The sequence below is a fragment of the Peromyscus maniculatus genome, chromosome 2 (assembly GCF_049852395.1).
Source record: "Peromyscus maniculatus bairdii isolate BWxNUB_F1_BW_parent chromosome 2, HU_Pman_BW_mat_3.1, whole genome shotgun sequence".
NCBI lineage: Eukaryota > Metazoa > Chordata > Mammalia > Rodentia > Cricetidae > Peromyscus > Peromyscus maniculatus.
Window position 1 is genome coordinate 166,492,369 of NC_134853.1, and position 26,586 is coordinate 166,518,954.

Sequence of the window (26,586 nt, forward strand, 5' to 3'; positions counted from 1 at the left end):
GAGGCAGGGTTTCTCTGTGTAGCTCTGGATGTCCTGGAACTCACTCTGTAGACCAGGCTGGCCTCGATCTCAGAGATCAGCCTGCCTCTGCCTCCCAAGTGCTTGGGATTAAAAGTGTGTGCCACCTCTGCTACCAGCACCCAGCATTTTATATTTTCTTAATTTTGAATTGCACTGATATGTTGAATCTTAAGTATCCAAATGCAATGTACTACATGTGGGTTTATTGTTCTTACAGTGATTAAAATGGCTTCCAGAGGAAAGACAGAGACAAGCAAATTAAAGCAGAATTTAGAAGAACAGTTAGATAGACTGATGCAGCAATTACAAGATCTGGAAGAATGCAGGTAATAGTGTAATTATATGTTGTTACTCTGTTTCTGGTAGAGAGAGTTCAAGCTCCATGGAGGCAGGCTCATGTGTGATTTGGGTCTCCTCTGTAGGATTTTACAGCACTTTGCTTATTGGAGAAGGAAACTTCTCAGACTTTGGAGTCATAAAGCCTGGGATATGGAAGACTTAAAATACTTAACCTCCTGGAAATAACAAAACTGACTTTGTCTTTAGTATTTAAAACAGCTCTGCCTAGAATGAACTCCAGGCTAATTGCTCAAAATACTATGATTGGGCTGAGGGTGTGGCTCTGTGGGTGAGTGGGTGCCTAATATGCTAGAGGCTCTGGACTCAGTACCTAGCATCGAGGAAGAGGAGGGAGGGAAGCAAGGGAGAGGGAGGTTGTACGCTCCTATAATCCCAGCACATGGGAGATGGATGCAGGAGAATCCGAAGCTCAGAGTCCTTCTTGGCTACCTGGTGAGTTCCATGCCATCCCGAATATATGAGACCTGTTTCCATAAAGCAGAACAAAACAACAATGAATTGTAGCTTTTAGTAGCCTCACAAGGATGTTATAAATATGTAAATGAAAGATATGATCCAGTGCTTGGCCAAGAGTAAGTGCCCCGTAAATAGTAGTTCACTGTGTGGAGTTGTTGTTACATGTAGCAAATATTTAATAAGCAGCTTGTGGGTGAATGAAATAGCCTTCTACTCAGAAGACAGGTGTGCTGCTGTTGCTTGCCAGGTGCACAAGGTGCTTCCTGCCATTGATGAGACTGATGCTAATAGCAACTATTTAACATTACTGTGGACGCCAGGTATTTACTTCTTAAAGAGCCCTTAGGAAAAGGTACTATAATTATCTGAAGTTGTGCAGACAAACTGAGGTTTGGCTCTGTTCATGCCATGCCTAGGGTTATACAACTGATCACTTAAATAGAAGTTACCGTGTGCCTGAAGTGTGCCTCATAGCTGGGGAAACTGTTAGGAGCGAAGGCAGATAGCACGCCTGAGCCCTGGGTTCAGCCACACAGAAAGACAGTGAGGATGCCAGGAGCTTACCTCTGCGGCCATGTGTGCCACTGCAGCGGGTGTCCCCTCTAGCCTTACTGTCGGTCAGGTGCGGAGATGTTCAGACTTAGACGTGTGTGGTTTTTTTCTGCACTCTGATGGGAACACTGCTGCAGAGAGGAGCTTGACGCCGATGAGTATGAGGAGACGAAAAAGGAAACTTTGGAGCAGCTGAGTGAATTCAACGATTCCCTGAAGAAAATTATGTCGGGGAATATGACTTTGGTCGATGAACTCAGTGGGATGCAGCTGGTAAGAAGAATTTACTGATTGATCCTTTTATGTGTTGCTTGTTTTTTTGTGTGAGTGTATTTCAGATAGAAAATGTACACCTTGAAGGCTGAGGATGTAGCTCTGAGGTAGTGTACTTGCCTAGCATGTACAAGACCCTAGATATATCCCAACACCACAAAATAAAAAAGAAATAAGTAAATGAAAAAAAAGAAAGAAAAAGTGCTATGTTTACGAGATAGCTTTTTGATTTTGTGTCTACTTCGCTCTGATAACGTGCTCAGAAATGGCAAATGAATACCATTTTCAAGCACCAAAACCTGTTAAGACTCCTCAGTCTAATATTGCAGATGTAATTGTGTGGAACATTTTGACTAGTCTTTGCATTCCTGTGTTTCTAGGCTATCCAGGCAGCCATCAGCCAGGCTTTTAAAACACCTGAAGTCATCAGATTGTTTGCAAAGAAACAACCAGGCCAACTTCGGACAAGGTTAGCAGAGGTAAAGTTTCTTCACGTTGATCCAGTTGCTGTGTGTGTGTTTTTCTTCCTAGCCCATGACTGTACTTATTGTACTAGTCTACCGTTTAGAATTTGCCCAGTTGGTGTTAGAGCCACGGCCCTCGATTTTCTGACAGTTTGTACCTTGGGCAATTATAATTCATAATAAATGAATGCTTGAACAGTATGTGGCCATTTAAATCACCCAGACCGCTTCTCCTCGGCCTCCACCTTTAATATTTTGTCCTTATGTCTGGGGCCCTAGCTTGAGATCCTATTTGGAATGATGTGTATGTATGTAGTTAAGCACATGTGTGCACATGTATGCGGGTGCCCTCAGAGGCAGCAAATGCCCTGGAGCTGGAGTCACGGGTGGTTGTTAGCTGCCCGATGTGAGGACTGGACTTGAGTCCTCTGAAGGAGCAGTGCACAGTCCTGACCACCGAGCCTTTCTCCTGCTTGTCAGGCATCTTTTTTGTTGTTTTTTTGTTTTTCGTGACAGGGTTTCTTTGTGTAGCCCGGCTGTCCTTGGAACTTGCTCTGTAGGCCAGGTTGGCCTAGAACTCACTGAAATCCACCTGCCTCTGCCTCCTGAGTGCTGGGATCAAAGGCATGCACCAACTGCCTGGTTTTTTTTTCCATTCCCCCCCCCCCACCCCCGTTAGCTGCCAAGCATCTTTATAAACTTGTTACTTCCAGAAATCTGTCTATGACTTGAATATGATTATGGACTAACACAAGTAATTCAGTAGAATAGTGAGAACATAACTTTAGGGAATGGAGAGATGGCTCAGTTGGTAAAGTGCCAGGTGAGGAGCACACACCTGTGGTCCTACCACTGGGAGACAGAGACCAGAGGGTCCCTGGGGCTCTTTCCAGTGAGAGACCCTAACATTGACCTTTAGCCTCACCCAAACACTTTGTATACACATGAAGGAAAATCAGATTGAGATGAAATCGGTTGGGGGACTGGAGCAATGGCTTGGTGGTTAAGAGCACTGATTGCTCTTCCAGAGGACCAGTGTTCAATTCCCAGCACTCACATGGCAGCTCACAATCCTCAGTAACTCTAGTCCAGGGTACCCAACACCCTCACATAGACATTCATGCAGGCAAAACACCAATGCACATAAACTAAGAATAAATAAATTATGAAAAAAGAAGAGCTCAGTTGGGTTTGAATTCCTGCTTTAGGTACTGGGTGGGGTACATGACCTTTGGCAAGTTGTTAAATTCACCCTTGTACCTTGTACCTTGATTTTCTTATCTGTAAGAAGGTGATTATGATAGTTTCTACTTGTGGTTGTCATGTGGGTTTGGTGATACTTAGAAGCTGGCTGTAGTCCCAGCTCCTTGGGAGCCAGAGGAAGGAGGATCATTTGAGGCCAGCCTGGACAACATAAAAGACCCTGTCTCAAAAATAAGGGCCAGTGAGGTGGTGCTTTGGGTAAAGGCACTTGGCACCAAGCCTCCTGATGACTTGAATTCCACGCTTCGGCCACATGGTGAAGGGGGAGAACTAACTCCTGAAAATTGTCCTCTGAGCTCCACACATGCACCGCAAACACAAAGTAAATAAATAGATAAAAATGAAAAAAAAATGTAGGCTAGGCATATGGCTCAGTGGTACAGTTCTTACCCAGCCTGATCAAGGCCCTGGATTAAATCTCCAGCAGAATAAAAATGAAATACACTTTAAGATTTTTGCTGGACAAGGTGGTTCACACCTGCAGTCCCAACACTTGAGAGACTGAGACAGGAAGATTGCTTTGAGTTTAAGGCGGGCCTCTCAAAAAACCAAAATAATAGATAACTTAAAAAATCCTCCTGTTGGTGAAATGGCTCAGTGGGTAAAGCACTTGCCATGCAGACCTGAAGGCCTGAGTTCAAGCCCTAGGACCCATGTAAATGCAAAATGAGAGAACCAGTTTCACGTCCTCTGACCTCTGCATGCATTCTGTGGTATGCATGCTCACATGCATATGGTACACACACACAATAACACATACAATTTAAAAAGATAAAGAAAAAAAATCCTGTCTCCACAAAAATAAAAGTTTTTAGAAAGCAGTTTCTTTCCAGTGGAAGCTGTTGACCTTAGTAGAGTTTATATCTAAACAGTGTCTATGCTATGAATTTAGATGTAATTCAATTTAGGAGCCAGCAAGATGGCTTAGTGTGTGGTGGACCCATGTCAAGGAGGAAGGAGGGAACAGACTCCACAAGTTGTCCTCTCAGCTCCACGTGTGCACTGTGAAAGCGCACACCCTGCACACATGCACTCAAAACAATGATAATTTTAAACTCTATGAAAACTGGCCTGATGTGGTGGCTCCTGCCTGTGGCCTTAGCATTCAGGAGTGTTGTTGAATGGGTGTGGGTTCACACGGGTCTGTGGGAAGAAGACACAGGGCACTTTGAGGATGCCTTTAATCTTTCCAGCTGCAGGAGGATTCAGCCTCTAGAGGGACCAGACACCTTCCCTCAGCCAAGGACATTTTTATTGCAATTCAAATTTACACTTCTAGCAAGTTGATCTCCATATCCCCAAAACATCCTGATAAAGCTGATAAAGGGGACAATGCCAAATGCAAATTCTTGATTATGGAGTATCACAGTGTGCCAGATTTTTCCCAGCCACGTTTCACATACACTTTGTACCCTTGGGATACTCAGGCAAGATTCACATAGAGGCCACAATGGAAACAAGGTGACCAAGAAACAAAAGGTGGATTAAGGTGAGGTGCTGGCACCCTGGAGCCAGGCCGGGTGTGACCCAGGCCTGGTGAGACCCAGGGGCAATTCTCCCATCACAGGAGTCTGAGGCAGGACCACAGAGTGAGACTTTGTTTTGAAAAACAAAAAATGGAGTGTTAAAACTGTTTTAGGCCAGCAAGATGGCTCAGTGGTTAAGGGTACTTGCCACCAAGTCTGACAGCCAGACATGAGTTTGATTTCCCTCTCCAGACCCACATGGGAGAAGGAGAGAAGTTGTATTAACCAAATAGTTTTTTGTCTTAAGAAGTAGAACTGAGCCGGGCGGTGGTGGCGCACACCTTTAATCCCAGCACTTGGGAGGCAGAGGCAGGCGGATCTCTGTGAGTTCGAGGCCAGCCTGGTCTCCAAAGCAAGTTCCAGGAAAGGCGCAAAGCTACCCAGAGAAACCCTGTCTCGAAAAACCAAAAAAAAAGAAGTAGAACTGAGCTCGGCAGTGGTGGCGCACGCCCAGCACTTGGGAGGCAGAGCCAAGTAGATCTCCATGAGTTCAAGGCCAGCCTGGTCTACAGAGTGAGTTCCAGGATATGCTCCAAAGCTACACAGAGAAACTCTGTGTCAAAACAAACAAAAGAATTAGGACTGGAAAGCTGGGTTTCCTGCACAGAGTGGCTTTTGCTCCAGTGCACATGCCTTGCATTTGTCTTTCTAGATGGATAGAGATCTGATGGTGGGGAAGCTGGAACGGGACCTGTACACCCAGCAGAAGGTGGAGATACTAACTGCTCTCAGGAAGCTTGGAGAGAAGGTCCTGCCACTTGATGTGATACACTGGTAGAACATTTGTGTTGTGCTTGCTACGGAATGAACTGCCCTGTGATGTGGTCTGGAGACCTAAGAAATTTTTTTTAAATGTTTTTAGGTTTATTTTTTGTGTGTGAATGTTTTGTCTGCTTGTATTATACTATGTATGTGTGTGCCTGGTGCCCAAGGATGTCAGAGACAGTATTGGATCTCCTGGACCTGGAGTTACAGGTGGTTGTGAGCCAGCATGTGGGTGCTGGGAGTGAACCAGGTCCTCTGCAAGAGCAGAAAGTACTGTTGACTGCTGAGCCTTATCCAGCCCCTAAGACTTCTTCACTGTGGCTCCTAGAACTTGCTCTGACATTTGGAGTCACTCACTGCACTTTGTCTCCTCTGTGTAGCTGACAGAAGATGACGAGGCCTTCCTGTCAGCCAACGCCGGTGCTGCGCTCAGCCAGTTCGAGAAAGTCTCCACAGACCTTGGTAAGTGAGTTCCCTCTTCGTCCTCCCTGCCCTCCTCCCCTCTGCTCCTCTGCTCGGTTTCACTCCTTCTCTTCTGTTCATCTGTCTGCCTTTTTTTGAATAAACATAGATTTATTAAGGAAAAGTAAAAGAACTCCCAAAAGTAGAAGGGTCTCTAAGGGAGAAGTAACTTTTTTTTGATGACGTGGGTGATTAAACCCAGGACTTGAGCATTCTCGTTCTTGAAGGCTGGGCTTGTACTACAGCTCTATACTGACGGAACACACTTGAGACAACACAATGACCTTTCCTTGAGTTTAAAGTCACAGAATTATTTTATTTTTAATTTTCTTTATGTGTCTCTGCATATGAGTGCAAGTGCCCACAGGGGCCAGAAGAAAGCACTGGATCCCCTGGAACTTGAGTTAAAAGGTGGTTATGAGCTACCCACTGGGCACTGGGAACCGAACCCAGATCCTCTGGAAGAGCAGCCAGCCCTCTTAACCACTGAGCCATCTCCCCAGCCCAGAAGTATTTTCTTCCTAAATCCTTTAGTTGGTTTTATTTTAAGCTCTAAAGGGATTTATTTTTTATTTATGTGTGTGTAGTATATATACACATATTGTGTGCAGATACCCACAGAATGGAACATTAGATTTCTGGGACCTAGAGTTAAAAGACGTTTGTGAACCTTCTGATGTGGGTGCTAGGCTCCAGTTCAACTCCTCAGATAGCACACTAATCACTCTTAGCCCCTGGACAGACTGTCTAGCCTCCCACACTTCCTCTCTTTTCCATGCAGGGTCTTACCAGGGACCCTCATCTATCCTTGAGCTTAGGATCTCTCTGCCTTGACCTCCCAAGTGCCAGAGCCCTGAGCATGGACCATCCACTTTGCTCCAGTACTCTAAAAGAAAAATAAAGTAAGACAGATGAACTTTCAACAAATTACATGCCATGGGGCTGGAAAGATAGTTCAGAGCACTGGCTTCCAGAGGGCCTGGGTTCAATGTCCAGCACCCACATAATAACCCACTGCCATTTGTGACTCCAGTTCCAGGGGATCTGATGGCCTCTTCTGGCCTGTAGGCACCAGGCATGCACATGGTGCATATCCATATGTGCACACAAAACACCCATACACAGAAATAAATTTTTAAAAATTACATACCTTTACTTTAAATTTTTTTCTTTTAAGCTGGGGTGTGTGTGTGTGTGGGGGGGTTGGCACATACCTTTAATCTCAGCACTTGGGAGGCAGAGGCAGGCAGATCTCTGTGTGTTCAAGGGCAGCCTGGTCTACAGAGAGAGCCAGGGCTACTTAGAGAAACTCTGTCTCCTAAACAAAATTCTTTTATTTATTTGTGTGTGTGTGTGTGTGTGTGTGCGCGCGCGCGCGCGCGCGTGCGCGCACGTGATGCACATGTCACAATGTGGGCGTGGAGGTCGGAGGACAGCTTTCAGGAATTGGTCCTCTTCTCCTTTGTGGGTCCAGGATTAAATTTAGGTTGTCAGGCATGAGAGCAGGTGCCTTTACCACTGAGCCATCTAAAGGTCCCCCACCCCACCCCCAACAGGGTTTCTCTGTGTAGCCTTGGGTGTCCTGGAACTAGCTCCATAGACCACGCTGGCCTTGGCCTTGAACTCACAGAGATCCTCCTGCCTCGGCCTTCCTCGTGCTCAGGTTGACGGCGTGCGCCACCGCTGTGCGGCTTCCCTTTCCTTTTGGAATGACCTTCACTGTCTGGTCTAGGCTGGCCTGAATTCAGCTCTCAGCTGTCAAGTAGCTGAGACTGTAGCACACACCAACACTCCCAGCTTTTTATTTTCTTTTTTTAAAGAATTATTTATTTTAAAAATTTACATGTATGAGTGTTTTGCTTACATGTATATGGTTGGTGTCTTCGGAGTCCATAAGAGGGCGTTCCAGATGTGAACGATGTGTATGCTGGGAACCAGACCTGGGTCCTCTAGCAAGCGCTCTTAACCACTGGGCAGCTCCTCAGCCCCAGCAGCCCGGCTGTGCAGCGACTGTGTTACAGTACCCGTCAGCAGCATGTAACTGTGAAAGTGAGTTAGGAGTTTATATACTTGCCTTCAGACCTAGAGCTGCGTTAGGATTCATCCCAGTAAGCCATTCTCCTGGCAGGATTGTTCGTCAGAGGGAAGGAGTTCCAGATGGCAGCCGCCATTGTCGGGATGAACGCGTCTGATTTCTGTTCTTTATGTGTTATGCCCCCTCGTTACCTGGGACTGTGAGTGCTTTGAAATAACCTTTTTTATTTTGTGTCTTTTCCTAGGCTCTGGAGATAAGGTCCTTGCTCTGGCAGGTTTTGAGGTTGAAAAAGCCAAGAAATGACAGTGTGGTGGTTGGCGCCCCCAGCCCCTCCTCACCGCGCATGGTGCTGTCATCCCGAGGACTTGGAGGCATTGCAAAGAAACAGAGGTTCTCAGAATGCCCAGGAACAGGTGACATGGAAACAGTGGCTTCTGCCTAGGCCTTTCCTCCCAGGAGGCCCTTGTCCTTCTTTGTGGGGCTCCCTTAACTGACCCTGGGCTTGTTGGGACGGGGACCTGCTGGACTCATTCTGTGGTTTGTTTTGTTAAGACGCCTTGTGTTTTAGTGCAGCTCAGAGTGAAAGCTGTGAGCTGCTGATTGTCCTGATTCTTGTCTGCACGCCTTGGGGTGACCAGGGCGGTGATGTCACTAGCCCTCCTGTGTCTGAATCAGAAACCTTTTCACTTCCACACAAGGAGACCAAGATACAGAAAGAGCATGTGATCTGTCTAAAGTCACATTAGGGACAGAGCTGTGGCTGTGGCTCAGGTATCCTGACTCCTGGTTTTATTTCTTTATTCTGTACTGTTGTTGTTGTATTTTTTTTAAAAAATAATTAACTTGTATTTGTGCAAGTTGGCATCTATGAAAATTCAGTGTCCTAGCCCAGAGTTGAATGGACACTGTGGGGCTGTTCCCAGCCTGTGAGTGGGCAGCATGAATGGGGCCCATTGTATCTCTGGATTTCTAACAAGCAACAATGGGAGGCCCTGTTGAGAGCCTCCTGAAGTCACTTAACCTCCTGCCTTGTCTCAGTGAGGAAGCAACAGGCAAAGGCAGCCCCAGGCCCTCCGAGGGTGGTGACAGTGAATTACTATAAACTGTGCAGTTTGGGGAGAAACACAAACTCAGTTATGAAGAAAGCAAGTTTCTCCCTGAGAGCGGTGACTGCATGGGCAGACGCACAGCCACGTCCACACACGTACTTTCCCCAGGCGTCCTTCCTGTGTTTCTCAATGTTCTCTCTCTCTCTCTCTCTTTTTTTTTTTTTTGCACTTTATACAAATTAAAAACATTTTTACTGCTTCTTATAAACTTAAATTCTACTAGGTGCTTTGCCAACTGAACAAATTAGGGAACCTCAGCTATGTAAATGCCTTATTTGGAACTTGTCATGTCTTTTGGGTTTTTTGAGAGGGGTGGGTCTCTGGTTCAGCAAGTTGACCCAGTAGAAAAAGGTGCTTGCTGCCAAGCCTGATGACCCGAGTTTAATCCCCTAGATCGACATGGTGAAGGGAAAGAATTGACTTTTACCAATTGTCTTCTGACCTCCACATATGTGCCATGGCTCATGTGTGTGCACACATATACATGGATACCCACGTACACACTCAATAAATAAAAGAAAAATTGAAAAGGGATCTCCCTGTGTTGGAGTCCTGGGTTCAAACTCTTGTCTGGCCTCGGCCTCCCCGGAAGCCGGTCCTGCAGAGGAATGCTGTGGTGCCGTAGCAGTGGGTTGTCTCTGCTGTCTCATGACCATCACTCACTGAAGTGTCGCACACCAAGAAAGGCCGACCACCGCTGTCACCTATGGGGCTGTGTGTGTGCCGCCACCGTTTCATAGAGATGAAGTTCATGTTCACAGAAGTCACTGCGTAACTTAGATTCAGGAGTGATCAGTACACTCACAGTGCTGTGCAGCTCCCAACCTAGTGCCAGGCCATTCCCATCCCCCTGCAGGAAAACCTGCATCTAATAAGCAATCACTCCAACATGCCTTCCTCCCAGCCCTCCAGCATCCACTGGTCTGCTCTCCTGTCCCTATGGACTTACTCTCTGGATAGTGCACATGAATGGATGTGTGATTATGCACTATATGGCCTTATTATGTGTCTGGCTTCTTCACTTCATGCAATGTTTGTAGGGCTAACCTACATTGTAACACACTTCAACACTTCATTCCTTTTTAATGGCTGAATAATACTCCACAGTATAAATACTATGTTTTATTTAGCCATGTGTTTGATGAACGTCTGAGTTATTTTCATACTTTTCAGCTCTAGTGAATAGTGCCACTATGAAAATTTCTACACAAGTACATGTCGAATGCCTATTTTTCAGTTTCCTTTGGGTCAGTACCTAGTAATAGAATTGTTATGTTACTTTTAAGCTATAGCAAGATTATTCCTTTGCCTCGTGATCCCCCAGTAAACCAAGGATCTAAGAGTATTTTCTATGTGAAAGAGCCTCATGTCAATCTGGAGCCCTTAATCTTGGTGTCCCTTAAACATTTTTAAAGAACAGCACCAGGAGGCTAGGTATGGTGGCATCACCTGTAACTCCAGTACTGGGAAGCAGAGACTGGGGCATGAAGAATTGGAGGCCAACCAGGGCTTCTTGGTGAAACCCTGTCTCATGCCAAAAATCGAACCAAACAACCAGATGAGCATAGAGAGGTACTTACTGTTCATCACACCCACCTGTCCTACTTAAAGTTATCCTCTATTAAAAGATGCTGACATTCGTGGTTACATCAGCTACTTCATCTTTGTCCTTTTTGGTTTTTCGAGACAGGGTTTCTCTGTGTAACAGTCCTGACTGTCTTGGAACTTGCTTTGTAAATCAGGCTGGCCTCAAACTCACAGTGTGCCACTGCAGCAGGCAAAGTTACTTCATCTTATGGAGCCTCACTTTTTCCAGTGGAGCTGGCAAAGCCTCCCTTACACCTTCGTTTGCACTTCCTTCCTCAGGGTTAGCGTTGGTGCTGCTCTGCCATTCGGCTGCTCATTTTAGCACTGAGTGACACCTGCGTCCCCACGTCGTGTTCATCAGTGAGTTCTGTGCAGTGCAGTTATTAAATGCTTGTAAGCCATGGCTCCTGTTCCCATTTGCATACCTTTTCCATCTCTGGAAGTTAGAAGGTCCTGATACACAGCAGCTAGCCTTTTTATATATATATGTGTGTGTGTGTGTGTGTGTGTGTGTGTGTAATGTTTTTTGTTTGTTTGTTTGTTTTTTGTTTTTCAAGATAGGGTTTCTCTGTAGTTTTTGGTGCCTGCCCTGGATCTCACTCTGTAGACCAGGCTGGCCTCGAACTCACAGAGATCTGCCTGGCTCTACCTCCCGAGTGCTAGGATTAAAGGTGTGCACCACCACTGCCCAGCTGACTTCTAATATTCTTATGTCCGGATGTTTTGGGGAAATCACTGCATTTTAAGCCAGATGTGGTGGCATGCACCTTTGCTCCTAGCATTGGGGAGCAGAGGCAGGCACGTCTCTGAGTTCCAGGCCAGCCTGAGCTACAGAGTGAGTACCAGGCCAGCCAGGGCTACATACCAAGACCATGTCTCAAAATAAATAAATAAATCTCCTCATTTCTCAAAGAATTAGGGCTGAAGCAAAAAATAAGTTCCAATAAGAGAATGTCTAAGTGGGCTGTTAGTGAAATCAATAAAACAAGACTTTGTGTTTCAGCATGTTTGATCTTGTGAATGGTACAACAGGTATTTTAGATAGACGGGTTTTCAAGGAGAAAACTAAGGCTTTTGGGCAAACAGCTTGTTAACTTTGATTGTTGGACCTTTTGCTGAAGGCAGAACACCAAGTCTTTTAGTGACTAAAAGACTGGGCAAGTCCTCCATTGACGTGGTGTCTTCCGCAGTAAATGATGGACAGTTGGAATTATTATGGACTAAGTGAACCCGGCCATCACCACAGCGGTCAGTCACCTTCCTGTCTGCTGTTTGTTGTATTTTGTTTTTCTCCGTATTCTTTCTATTACAAAGACCTTACTGTTACTTTGCCTCTCAAAATGTTTTTCCAACATTAGTATGTAAATTAAAACTGTCAGCATCCCACACACAGACTCCCAGGAACAAATAGCGCCATATAATTGCTTCCATTCTGTCTGGCCCTGGAAGTCAAAAAAGACATTAGAAACTGGAGAAATGTGTTCAATATTTCATCAAGTTTCTAAAATCGAGCTAAAAGTATGGCTTTTAGTAGATAATCCCCAAGTCTATGCCCCTTTGACACCCTAACTCACCTCCATTTTGAAATTTTTCTCACTATTTAAATTGACCTCACAGTATAGAGACCATGTTGCTGGCAGGGCCTTGAACACAAGAGGACATGCTGTTCCCCACAGACCTGGCAATTACAAGTCTGAGGCTGTCAACTGGAAGCCTCCTAATGCTTTGTCATTTGTCTGTAAGGATTTCGATGCTTACAACCTCTGTCACCTGACTAGCTCAAATAGCTGGGACTGGGGATGTATCTTAGGGAAGAGCACTCGCTACACACGTGCAAGACCCTTCATGGTTTTGATTTTTAATCACTGTAAAATTGCTGTATCAAAAGTGTACACCTGACATACAGTGCTGTCCTCAGGAAAGCCATCATCCGCTTTGAGTCAGGGTCTCTCATTGGCCTCAGGATCAATGTTCAGGTTAGACTAGCCAGGGAACCCCAGGCATTCTCCTGTCTCTGCCTTCCTAGTACTAGGATTAACCAGCATGTGCACCAAACTGGGTTCTGGGTTCTAAGGGTGAAATTTAGGTCCCTATGTGCAAGGCAACCAGTGTACTTACTGATGCGTCCCTCTAGGTTCTGGCCCTCCCACCCCAGTTTTTGAATGGCAGAAGTCCTGAAAGGGTTAATTTCTAAGATCATGTAAGATCATGTGTCAGCCATGGAGCCTCTGTTCCAATTTCTAGCAATTGTAACCATGAACTTCTGGTAGATTCTCCAATGCCTCTGATGAAACCATGTTCCAGACATAATTTCAACACTTGAATTAAGAACGTAAGTTATCAGATGGGCAGTGGTGGTGCACACCTTTAATCTTAGCACTTGGGAGGCAGAGGCAGACGGATCTCCGAGTTTAAGGCCAGCCTGTTCTATAGAGAGCATTCCAGGACAGCTAGGGCTACACGGAAACCCTGTCTTGAAAAACAAGTAAACGAAAGAATGTAAGTTATCTTGTAAATTTTACCCACTTGTCTTTTTTAGACAGCCTCCCTCGGTGGCCCAGGCTGTCCTAGAACACACTGGATAGTACACTGGCACTGTAGACCTGCAGCTCCACACTGGCGCCTGAGAGCATGCGATCAGGTTGTCTGCTTGCTCGGAAACAGGTTAGCAGTCAGCTCTCTATTTATTTTTATCGCTGTCAAATTGCCATACTATTTGAGACTATATCTATAAGAGGAGTTTATGTAGGGCTGGCAAGATGGCTCAGTGGGTAAAGGTACCTGCTGCCAAGCTTGATGCCCTGAGTTCAGTGCTGGGGACCCACATGATGGAAGGAGAGTGCCAAATGCCCCAAGTTGTCCTCTGACCGTACTACCGACACACAAACACAAAGAAAATGATTTTTTAAAGCTGGGTGGTGATCGCACACACCTTTATTCCAGCATGTGAGAAGCACAGGCAGGCTGATTCTGGGTTCGAGGCCAGCCTGGTCTACATAGAGAGTTCCAAGACAGCCAGGGCTACACAGAGGAACCCTGTCTCAATAAAACAAACAAAAAATTTCCTTTGGTTCTGACCTTCCTTCCCCAGGATTCATTAGCCATGTCCCACTGGAAACTGAGGTGCTTTGCTTCAATGATAATCAAAGAGACAGGCAGTTTAGGTCAATGTAAATGTCTTTCCAGGATTAGATTGTAACTCATGGCCATGTCTAGGGTTTGGCCATGGTCTTAGGAAATATGGAGCTTTGCTATTTTATCTTTGAAAACGGTGGTCATTTTATTGGAATCTGAAGGTTAGAGCAAGTCTATCCTGAGTCTTGACAAACTGTACCTTAGGTCCACTTTGTAAAGTTTAGACCTAATGAAATATTATTTCATACTTACTCAGAGCACTTGTTCTCATGGAGCACACCCAGCAAGCCCTGGCCTCGGCCTCGGCCTCCTGGTTCCTCCCTCGGCCGTCTTCTGGAAGTGTGAATGGCTTGTTGCTATGCTAGGAAATAGCAAGAGCAAGATTCCATTGGAAGGTATCAGAAAATGGATGGCTTTCTTCAGGAAGTCAGACCGCCAGCAGCACCTTGGCCAGCTTGGCATTTCTGACCTCCTGTGTTACTTGTGCCAGACTGTTTGGCTTTGGGGCATCTCACTCTCTGTCTTAACCAGTGCTGGGGATCCAACCCCAGAGCTCACACGTGCTAGCAATGGTCCACCCCTGAGCTGCACTGCAGCCCTGCAGTCCTCATCTGACCTGGCCCCACCTCTCTCACACCTGCTTTTTAAGTTTGTGTGTTATTTATTTATTTTAACATTTAGAGAGGGAGTGAGTATGTGTCATGGCGCACTTGTGCGGGTCTGAGAACAACCTCCAGGAGTCAATTCTTTTCTCCCACAATGTGGGTTTCACATTGAATTTAGGTCATCGGGCTTGAGGGCCAAGTGCCCTTAACTGCTAGCCGTCTCTCTGGACCTGACCTCAGAATTTCTACACAGCTCAGGCTGACCTCAGTGTTCTTGCTTCAGCCTCCTGGGTGCTGGGATTACAGGTTTATACCTAGTTTTTCCCCCACTTCTCAAGGGCCTTCTATATACTCATAAATATTTCGTGAAGGGCTGCTTTGAAGCTGCCGTATAAAGTATTGTGTGGGGGCCAGGGAGATGGCTCAGTGGAAAAGTGTGTTGGCTGTGCATACATGTGGACCTGGGTGTGGGTCCCCAGCACACCGCAGACAGGTTCGGTGCGGCTGTGCATACATGTGGACCTGGGTGTGGGTCCCCAGAACACCACGGACAAGTTCAGTGTGGCTGTACAAGCCTGTAACCATGTACTCCAGTGCCACTGGGAGTAGAGATAGAAGGGTCACTGGGGCTTACTGGTCACCAGCCTAGCTCCGTGTTTATTGCAGGCTCAAGAGTGACAGAACAAGACACCTGACATCCTCCGCTGGCCTCCACATGGGCGTCCACCCTCACACACACGCACATACATCACACACACACAAACACAAAACTGTAAAAGCAAAATAAAGCAGGTGGGGTAGCATACGCCTTTAATCCCTTAACTCAGGAGGCAGTGACTTGAGGGTTGCTGTGAGTTCCAGTCCAGCCAGGGCTACTACACTGAGGCCCTGTCTCAAAAATAAACAAACAAATTAAAAAAGAAAAAGAATGCGAGCTTTCAGACAGGAGCTGGTGAGATGGCTGGAAGGGTAAGAGTGCTCACCGAGTGAAAACCTATCCCTGGATCCCACAGTGGGAGGAGAAAACCGGTCCCCGAGCATCATCCTTGGACTTCCGCACGTCTACCGCACCCCCACCATATACGTATACAGACTCGTGAAAATATTAAAGAATACTGAGTGAAATGTGGTGCTGTGTCTGGCTTACCTAGGGACGTGTGGTGAGAGTCTAGGGGTCTGGAGGGATGGGAAGAAGGCCCTAGGAGACACTGGAGCACCCTGTGTGGGAAATGGCTCACAGCTCTGTCCCTCCTGCGGTTCCCTTTCCCGGAGGTGAGGTGAAGAACTTTCTCTGTTATATTTCCTCTTAATGATGCAAATGAGCTTTAAGAGACCTTGTAACAGCCTGATGAAAGAGTATGAATGGGCTTGTGGGAACTAGAGTGTTAATACTTGAGTTGTCTCAGCAGGGCATCATTGGCAGCAGAAGTGGAAGCCAAATTAAAACTAGTTCCTTTATCTTTTCCAGCCCCTGCAGCCCTTTTAGCTTGCTGCTTCTGAAAGGAAAATGAATGGAATGGCCAGCTCCAAGTTGTTTTAGAAGGTTTGTGTCACCTGTAGGTGTGCTTGGAGACTCCTTGCCTCCTTCCCTGCGAGCCTAAGACCGCTTTCCTGCTAGTTAGTGAAATAAGCCTCCCTTTCTGTTCTGTGCGTACTTAGCCACCAATTAGTCAGATGAGCAGAAATGCTGCCCTGCTGCGCACTGTGCCGGGGGCATGAAGAGGCTGACACTGCCTTGCTGGTGCAAGCTACTTTTAAAGCTCTTTTATCTCCCAGGAAAGGACTCAATAGGTTTGGTCTACTCCCGGGAGCCTGTAGCTATTTCAATCTAACTACTCATTAAAGTCAATTTAAGATATTACTAAAACCTTTAGATTCTTTACATGAATCACCTCTCCTTGAATTCGTTAAAGATAGCTCACTTTCACAGCTCAAGGGCGCCCCATCTCCACCAGCCTCACCCCCAACAAAAATACTGATGTCCAACAAGACAAGCTGCTTACTAAAAACTCAAGCCATCTGGGCATGATGTCACATACCTACACTCCCTTAATGCCAAAGAAAGGCAGGCGCATTGTGAGTTCAGGCCAGACTGGACTATAGATAAGACCTCATCTCAAATCAAAATAGACTGAGTCTGGAGAGATGGCTCAGCAGTCAACAGCACTTGCTCTTGCAGAGGACCCAGGTTCAGTTCCCAGCACCCACCTGGCTGCCCACAACCATCTCTAACTCCAGTTTCGGGGGATCCAGTGCCCTCTTTTGGCCTCTGTAGGCACCAAGCATGCACATAGTGCACACCAAACATACACATAAACTAAAAATAAGTCTTGAAAAAGGCTGAGATTTTATCTTACCAGCAAATAATAAATTATATCACCACATAAACCAGGTGTGGTGGCACACACACCTATTACATCCCAGCTTTTGAACTTAGGTGGTAGTGGCTCACCTTTAATGCCAGCATTCGGGAGGCAGATAGATATGTGAGTTCAAGAACAGCCTGGTCTACAAAATGAGTTCCAGGATAGCCAGGGCTGTTACACAGAGAAACCTTGTTTCCAAAAACAAAAACAGAGTTTGAGCAAGAGGCAGGAGAATCAGAAGTGGGTTTTTTTGGGGGGGAAGGTTATCCTTGGGTACACAGAAGAAAGGGAAGTTCAAAGTCAGCCTTGGCCACATACTGAATTCAGAAGCAACCGAGGATATATGAGACCCTATCTTAAATTACATTTTTAAAATTTTATTTTGTGTGTGTGTGTGTGTGTGTTAAATAGGAGGTGTGCTTGAGCCACAGCTGTGTGTGGAGATCAGAGGGTAACTCAGGGTTAGTTTCTCTCCATCCGCTCTGTGGATCCTAGGATTGAACTAGATCATCAGACTTGGTGGCATGTACCTTTAACCACTGAGTTACCTCTCTCTCCATCCCCTGCCTCTACCCCCTCCTGTCTTAGGAAACAACAGGAATAGGACGTTCCTTGAGCACAGTTGCTTTGAGATACGGCAGCATTACTCAGAGAATTATTTCTTCACACCTTCTTCCCTTGGGTGGAGTAAGCTTTCTCGCCTGGTAGTTGGGGCTTGGCCACGAGACAATTGGCCACTGGAATGTTTGTGGTAGGACTCCCCGAGGGAGGAGGGAGCTTCAGTGAGCTTCCCGCTGCTGCCCAGCTTTTCTGCTGTCATCCTGGGAAGAATAAGATGGCTGACTAGCCAGCCCCTGGGCTGAAGAGAGCTGGAGTAATCCTAGTCCAGTCAGCTCCTGAACCCTGTTGATCCAGCCCAACCAGGCCAGCCCACAGCCTGAAGCCTGACAGGTTTAGCCCTTGAGAAGGGGGGGGGAGGGGATAAAAAGGAAGAGCCCGTAACCAGCAAATTGTAGGTGGTTTGTTGTGTTAGTTCCTTTTCTCTTGCTGTGTTAAACATCATGACCAAGCCGGGCGGTGGTGGCGCACGCCTTTAATCCCAGCACTCGGTAGGCAGGGTTGGGAGGATCTCCGTGAGTTCCAGGGCAGCCTGGTCTACAGAGCGAGATCCAGGGCAGGCAGAGCTGCATAATGAAACCCTGTCTCGAAACAAACAAACTTTTATTAGTTTTTATTTGGAGATTTTTTTTGTTTTGCTTTGCTTTGAGGCAGGGTCTCATATAGCCCAAGCTGCCTGCAAACTTGTTACATAGTGGAGAGGATGACTTGAATCCATCCTCCTGCCTCAGCCTCTTTAGTGCTGCCACATCCGTTTCAAGTATAAACTTAAATGTTACTTTCCTGAGGATGAAGGTCCTGATAGAGCCTTGATCCTAATCCAAGGTTATCTTCCTAGAAATAGTTCAGCCTTTAGCACTTAGCTACAGTGACAAAGAATTACTCATCCTTCACCTCATTGGCGTGTGTCGGGCCCACTATGAGGGCAAAGACAGTCTATGTGATTTGCTACCTTAACCCCTGCTTCCCAGGGTGCCATGCACCTGGGAAGTAGTCACTGACTGTTCCTTGAGTGACTAATAGACTAGAGTTTGTGTCTGGACCCTGGAGAGCTGGCTCAGTGTTTAAAAGTGTATAGCTCTTACAGAGGACCCAAGTTCAATTCTCAGCACCTACTTTAGGTGGCTCACAAACTCATCTAACTCCAGCTCCCAGGGAATCTGGTGCTTCTGGCCTCCAACAGTGCCAGCACACACATACCTATACGCATAATTAAACATAAGAAAATATGGGGATGCCTCAGTGGTTAAGAGCACTGGCTGCTCTTCCAGAGGTCCTGAGTTCAATTCCCGGCAGCCATCTGTAATAGGATCTAATGCCCTTTTCTGGCATGCAGGTGTATATGCAGAGCACTCATACATAAAATAAAAATAAAGGAGTTTGTGCTTGAACTAAAGTCAAAGCACACATGTGGCACTGGCACACACATGAATCTGTATTTAGAAGGTCACATGGGAACTGAGCATAAGGTGGAATGAATATTAAAACAGGCTCAGCAAAAGACACCTGCAAAGGAGACACGGAGACACTGTTGGCCTCAGAGGCAGGTCAGTGATAGTAATCATGAGAGATGTCTAAATGGAACTGAGCTGGAAGTGAGCACTGTGTAAGAGGAATATCACTAATAGCAGTGAGGTCAGCAACATGGAAAACTAGTCTCTGATAGAATTGCCTGTGAGTTTCAGACCGGTGGCAGCAGTCCTGGAATATGAAAATAACATCAAAACCATGCCCCCTTTTTGGTTCTTAACTTTAAAAATAGTGGGAAAGCTTTTGAAAGACACTATTATAAGTACCACAGGATGTACAGAGACCAAGTAGAGCCTTGTACAATTTGATTTTTGAGTTGAAATTCTCAGGAGAGCCTGGTGGTGCACACCTGGAATGCCAGCACCTGGGAGGTGAAAGCAGGCAGATCAGGAGTTGAAGGGCATCTCAGGAATAGTGCAGGCTGGTGTAGGAGGATCGTGAGTTCAGGGCTGTCTTACAAGTTCAGGGCTCTCATGTAGCTAAGAATATTTACTTCACGAGCATGAGGACCAGAGACCAAATCCTCGGCACCCACATAGAAAGTGGGCGTGGCTACACGAGCCTGTAGCTCCAGTGCTCTGCAGAGCAGATGCACAGTGCTCTGCAGAGCAGATGCACAGTGCTGTGCAGAGCAGATGCAGGAGGCTCCCTGGGCTTGGCGAACTGCCAGACTACAAGCAAAGCAGTGAGCTCTAGATTCAGTGAGAGACCCTGCCTCAAGGGAACAGAGTGGAGATAGAGCAGGACACCCAGTGTCCTCCTTTGGCCTGTACACGGGCACTCATGGGCATAACACCCCTACACAAGTGTGCATACTCCATACATACATACAGCACATGCATACACAAATCTCATCAACATTTCATGCCCTTTCTTTGCTATCATAAAAGGAAGCAGTGTCGTTTTAAATTCTACTTTGTCCACGATGTTTCCAAACATAACCTAATTTGTTATTTTTTAAAGGGAAAAAGTAATAGAAAAAAAATAAAATATTCTTTTACTAGTATCATATATTTCTCCGGGCTCTATAGCGTTAATCATTAATTAAAATGATTTCAACAGAAGATCCAAGAGTCGCTTCCTTTTTAAAAAAATTGCCTGTGTTGGCTCTAATGTTCATTGCTTCAATAATTAATAGTCATTACTGCCTGCCAGGCAGCATGTGGGGGAAGAGTGAGGAATCTCAGATCCCCACACATGTGCACTGTGTCTGTCCCTTCTGCATACGCTTTTGTGTGAGGCTCTTCATTAGCAGGCATCGGGCCTTTACTATTTATTAACTTTAAAAAGGAGGCCTCTCTGGTTAACCAGCTGGGAGGCGGTACTGCCGATGGGAAGTGATTTCCCACAGTAATTGTAATGAGGAAACAAAGGCCGGGCTGTGGAGAAACAGAACTACAAAGTTCATTTAGGTTGAACGATGTCTACTGGACAGAACAAACTCTGGCTGTCCCGGAGTGTGAGGTGGGACGGCGAAAGTTAGACCTCAGCTGTATAAATCACAGAGGACCCTAGTAAAAGAAGCATGGGGCCCAGGAGGGTGTAGTCTCAGGGAGGCTGACAGGTCCTGCCACCTTGTGAGGGGACATGCAGAACAAAGATGGTAGTGGCAGACCCTGGGCTGGTCGTTCACACTCTGCTGAGCAGTCTGTCCCTCACCGTGGCCAGGAAGGAGTTGCTGGTCAGCCATGGCCTCTCGGGCCACTCCGGATAATCAGTCCCGCAGTGTCTGCAGGTAATGATACTCAGTCAGCTGTGTTCTAGGAGGGAGCGGTGGCTGTTTAGCCCTCACTCACAGAGCGCAGAGGCCATTTGCCTCAGGGATTGTCTTTTTCTTCAGTCCTTAATTGGACGATAACCAGCAGTCCGAAGGCAGCACAGACTATGTTCACAGGCAACAGGCTGAGTGTGTGGCTCCAAGGGGAGATCTCAGTCACTATCTTTATCGTGATTAGACTGTCGGAGCTGCACCTGCAGTCTGATAGGGTACATTCTCACCAGCATGCCGGTCCGGCAAATTACCCGCCTCAGGAACGAGGTATGACTTCTTTACCCTGGCCCCTAGCATATGTATCAGGGCTTTGTGAGGTGGTGGGGGAGTCTGCTTATCGGATGCTGTGGACAGCAACACTCTGGGAGCAGGCTGGCAGCTAGCCAGATGTTCACAGCTGCCCCTGCCCTACTCAGGACACAAAATATGTATATTCACTAATGTACAAAATGCTTTCATCATTATTTTTAGTAATTCCTTATTATCTCCAAAGGAAAATTGGTTGAATTTTTGCCAAGGCACAACTGAGTAGGATGGAACATGCTGCCAGTCTTTGTCCCCTGTGTATATCTGCCCTCTGAAAAGTTAGAGCCGTACCGAATATAAGCAGACCACAGGCATAGGGACCAGAACGAAAGGTAATTGTCTCACTTAGAAAACAAAAGCCTCTGTGTGTGTGTGCGCGCACACATGCACACACATACATCTTGATGCACATATTATCAAAGGACAATCTTGAGTGTCAGTCTTCAGCTTCCAGCTTGTTCAAGACAGGGTCTTTTGTTGGCCTATGTGTACACCAGACCCACTGGCTCTGAGCTCCCAACGATTCCCATGTCTCTGCCTCCTTACCAGGCCTTGGATTAGACATTCATTCCCTTGTCTGGCTTTACGTGGGTTCAGGGGATCAGAACTCAGCTCGGGTTGTATAGTGATTGCTTTACCCAGTGAGCCATCTGTCCAGCCCGAGAGACAGAGACAGAGAGACAGAGACAGAGAGACAGAGAGCGAGAACAACTTTGTAGAGCTGATTCTCTCTTACCATATTTACATGGGTTCAGGATACCACACAGGTCATCAGCTCATGTGTCAAGTGCTTTTACCCACTGTTCTACATCGGTGGCCCTTTGCTAGTATTTTTGAGACAGAATCTCACTTCCATAGATTCCAAGGCTAGCCTTCAGCTCAGTACATAACTGTGAAGTCTAGTCTTGCCTCAAACTCATGACAGTTCTCCTGTCTCAGGCTCCTGAGATTACAAGGGTGAGCCACCATGCTTGGCTTTGTCTACTGTATTATTTGTTAGTTAATGACTGTTACATTTAGATTTTTTGAAAATTGGTTTACCCCTCCATTTCTGGCAGTGGGGTCAAATTCAGTGCCTTGTGCATGCTAGGCAAGCGTGTCACTACAGAAGTGCACCTTCAACCCATGCATCCATTACTTCCTGGTTGCCGTGATAAAACTCTCTGCCAAAATCAACTAGGGAAGGGCTTATTCCACTGTACTGCTTGACAGCCCGTCATGAACACAGTGCCAGGGAGGCACATCCAGAGTCGGGAAGCAGCGGCTGATCCTCCTTCCATCATGACAGGGAGGCACATCCAGAGTCGGGAAGCAGCGGCTGATTCTCCTTTTCGTGAGTCCGGGACTGCAGCCCATGGGGTAGGCTGCCCACATTTCATTCACCTAGTCTAGATAATACCTTGCAGACAGTCACAGGTTTGTCTCCAGGGTGATTTTAGACCCTGTCACATTGACAGCCAATGTAAACATCACAGTCTGATGGTAACGTTTTGGGTCTGTTCCTGAGTTTGTTTTGAGCTGTGTTAACTGGTTCCCATCCTGGCCCTGAACTTAAGTTCCTCCTGCTTTTGCTTGCCAACTACCCAACTATGGATTCTAGCTGCTTGCTTGCTTGCTTCCTTTTTTTGAGATGGGGTCTTACTTTGTACCCCTGGTTGGCCTGTAACTCGCCAGGTGGACCAAGTTGGCCTTAAACTCACAGAGAAAGGTGGTTGTCACTATTCTCTTCAAACTTTATTTTTGCTAGTGTGTGTGTGTGTGTGTGTGTGTGTGTGTGTGTGTGTCTGTCTGTCTGTCTGTCTGTCTGTCTGTCTGTCTTTGTGCCTAGGGGAGAGGGGAGCATGCATGCCCTGCAGCAGGGTGCACAAGTCAGAAGACACGGTTGTGGAGTCTGTTCTCTCCTTCCTCCTTTTTGTGAGTTCTGGGACAGGGGAGGGCATAGGACCCAGGGTATCCGGGTTATGCACAAGGGTCTTTACCCACTGAGCCATCTTGTCTTCCATTCATTACTAATTCCGAGAGTTTAAAGAAAAGACTCAAATTGGTCCACGTTGTGTCACGTGTCTCCCCTACTTTAGGGGGAGAGATAAAATACTGTAATTGACAGCCTCATGAATATGCCAGAGGGCTGAGGCTCATTTCCCCAAGGAGGGGAGATGGTGTGGGACTGTCAGAACTGACAAATGTTCCTTACTCCCTAGGCATAGGATGGAGCCAGAGCTAATCTAAAGTAACCCTGCTGCCTAGAAATACAGATTGCCCAACTCTGAGTTCATGGGGTAGTTGAGAGACTGACTGTGTTGATGAATTTACTGTAATTTTAAACTATAGAAATAATACAGGGGGCTGGAGAGATGGCTCAGTGGTTAAGAGCACTGGCTGCTCTTGCAGAGAGAGGATCAGGGTTAGGTTCCCAGCTTACACATGACAGGCAGTTCCAGGGGATCCAGTGCTCTCTTTTTACTCTGAGGGCACTGCATGCACATGGTAATCAGACATACATGCAGGCAAACACTTATACACATAAAACAGAACAAATAAATCTTTAAAAATACATATGAAAAGTTTGGGAAAAATAAGAAAAAGCATCCATTATTTCACACTAACTAATACATTTTAATCTTCTGTGTTCCTTTCCCACCTAGTCCTTAAACATATCTTTAAAAAAACATAATCCATACTCTTATAGCTTGAATACCAAGCAACATGAACAGTTTTTATTGATTTGTTTAAACATCAATATTGACATAAAAAACAATGTGAATTTGTGTTATTGCATCGATGTGTTCACTGGGAAGCCAGGAGGACCCATTGGTAAGCTGTATTGGCAAATATTTGTTGAACTTTTGCTCCAGGTACAGTAGCCTTCTGGATTTTTTTTGAGATATAGTCATGAATAAGGCATATTTCTGGCCTTTGAGGATTCATAATCTCGTAACTACCACGTCCCTCAGTCATGATTACAGTACAGTCTGTGGAATCAAAAGTAGAGAGGAATCTGAGCATTTCAGAATGTAAGCATGGTGTTTTTAAAATATTTACTCTGAGAGTCTGGAGGATGGTCGTTGAATCCCCAGCACCCACGTAAAAGCTGGTAATCAAAGTGCTGAGTAGGCAGAGCCCTGGGACTTGCCAGTCTAGCCTTAATTAATTAAAAATTTTTTTAACAGGTTTGAATGGAAGTACTCTTTATGGATGGGTAGTGCTACTCCCAGAAGCCATAGATCTTTAAGCAAAATTCCCAGTGTCAGGTATGGGGTCTCTCCCTGTGAGCTGTTGGCCAGGGAGCCGCAGAGGCTCCAGAACAGTGGAGGTGCCATTGCATTGTACCGCTCTTGATCACCCCCACTACATTGCTGAAGACACCGTACACTTGGGCTGCAGCACACGGGCAAATCAGCCGACACTGAGATAGCAGCTTCCTCCATCCTGGATAGCAAAGTGTCGGGAGGTGCTGGGCAAGAACACTCATCAGGAGGCCGGAGCCGTGGCTCAGTGGTCAGGAGCACAGACTGCTCTTCCAGAGGACCTGACTTCACTTCCCAGCACCCACATGGTAGCTTACAACTGCCTGTAGTTCCACTTCCAGGGGATCCAACACCCTCATACAGACATACAAGTAGGTAAAACACCAATGCACATGAAATAAAAATAAATAAATCATTTAAAAAATCTAAAAAATAAAACTCAAGTTTTCCTCAGCTCCAGGTTCTATGAGAGGAACTGATGATGATAATAATAATAGTAATAATAATAATTAATAATAATAGAATAAGGTGGAAAAAGAATAGTGGGAGATACCAGACTTTGACTTTGACCTCCACACACATGTGCACACACAAACAATATGTACACATATAACTGTTGTGTAGCAGTTTCCTCCATGATTATAACCTGTCTTTGAAGAAAGCTCCGTAAGGTACAGGATGTTAAGTTGGGGCAGTGGTGGCACATCACTTTAATCCTAGCACTCAGGAGGCAAGTCTGGTAGATCTGTGAATTCAAGGCCAGCCTGGTCTGCAGAGTGAGTTCGGGATAGCCAGGGCTACACAGAGAAACCTTGTCTTGAAAAAACCAAAACCAACCAAATGAAACAAAAACAAAAAAAGACACAGGATGTCAAAGTGGAGTTGAAGAGAAGCTGAAACATTCTTTCCTACAGCTAAACTCATTAAGCTCAGGAGGTAAACAATTCAGTGGCTTCAGGAAGTTCCTGAAATTGACCAGATTCACTAGGCCCCTCCCTTCCCAAGCATATATAGGCAGTAAGGCCTGCTGAGGTACCTAGAAGAGGCATGGACCAGCGCTGGTCCATGTTCTTCTCCAACCTGTGGAACTGCCTACAAATTGTGCAGTGCATTCCAGGTTTCCAGCTTTTGTGAGCAATACTCAGGACAGCTGCCCTTGAGTCATTCCTGTTCCTGTAACTTCACCCATGCTCCTGTAAGTAATCCCAATAAAATTCATTTGGTTTACTAAGTTGGATTTGGGTAGATGTTTGGTCTGTAGTTGGGTCCTTGTCTGAGAGGAGCAGGTGTCTGTCCAGGTCTCCCCAGGAACAGTGCCACACAGCAGCAATACACAGATGTTTATTGTATTTTTAAGGTTTCTTTTTTTTTTTAAAGATTTATTTATTATTTTATGTATATGGTGTTCTATCTGCATGTTCACCTGCATGCCAGAAGAGGGCACCAGATCTCATTATAGATGGTTGTGAGCCACCATGTGGTTGCTGGGAATTGAACTCAGGACCTCTGCAAGAGCTGCCAATGCTCTTAACTGCTGAGCCATCTCTCTAGCCCCATTTTTAAGGTTTTAATGTTTGTTGTCTTAAACTTTTTTCTGTTTTCTTTTTCTTTATTTTGGTTTTTTGAGACAAGGTTTCTCTGTGTAGCTTTGGTGCCTGTCCTGGATATCTCACTCTGTAGACCAGGCTGGCCTCAAACTCACAGAGATCCACCTGGCTCTGCCTCCTGAGTGCTGGGATTAAACTTCATTTTTAAGTATGGAATGCTTCACAAATTTGTGTCTTCTTTGTACAGGGGCCATGTTAATTTTTGTATCATTTCAATTTTAGTATATGAGCTGCCAAAATTTAATTAATAATTTATATGTGTGTTTGCCTGTTTTATGTATATAATGTGTATGTGCCCATGTGCACTAGAAGAGTGTGTTAAATCCTCTAGCACTGGAATTTCAGTCAGTTATGGGCTACCTGATGGGGTGCTTGGAACCAAACCCAAGTCATCTACAAGAGTAGCTAGTGCTCTTAACCACTAAGCCATCTTTTCCACACCTAATTTTTATTTTTTATATGTACGTGTGTCTCTCAGAGTGTGGTTTTGTACATGTGAATGCGGCACTCACAGAGGGCAGAAGAGG

General features: G+C 45.9%; 1 protein-coding gene and 1 pseudogene across 2 annotated transcripts in view; one reads left to right on the forward strand and one right to left on the reverse strand.

Moving 5' to 3' along the window:
• The window catches only part of Lzic (leucine zipper and CTNNBIP1 domain containing), an 11,078-nt gene extending 1,258 nt beyond the window's left edge, over positions 1-9,820 (forward strand). For both annotated transcript variants that reach the window (XM_042272470.2, XM_006975218.4), the window contains exons 2-7: positions 239-347; positions 1,527-1,662; positions 2,043-2,141; positions 5,568-5,663; positions 6,061-6,142; positions 8,422-9,820. In XM_042272470.2, the coding sequence (XP_042128404.2) occupies positions 247-347; positions 1,527-1,662; positions 2,043-2,141; positions 5,568-5,663; positions 6,061-6,142; positions 8,422-8,480 (573 nt within the window). In that variant the 5' untranslated portion in view covers positions 239-246 and the 3' untranslated portion in view covers positions 8,481-9,820. The remainder of the gene's footprint in view (positions 1-238; positions 348-1,526; positions 1,663-2,042; positions 2,142-5,567; positions 5,664-6,060; positions 6,143-8,421) is intronic.
• Positions 9,821-26,203: 16,383 nt separating this feature from the next.
• LOC143272089 (U6 spliceosomal RNA) lies at positions 26,204-26,301 on the reverse strand (annotated as a pseudogene).
• Positions 26,302-26,586: the final 285 nt, after the last annotated feature.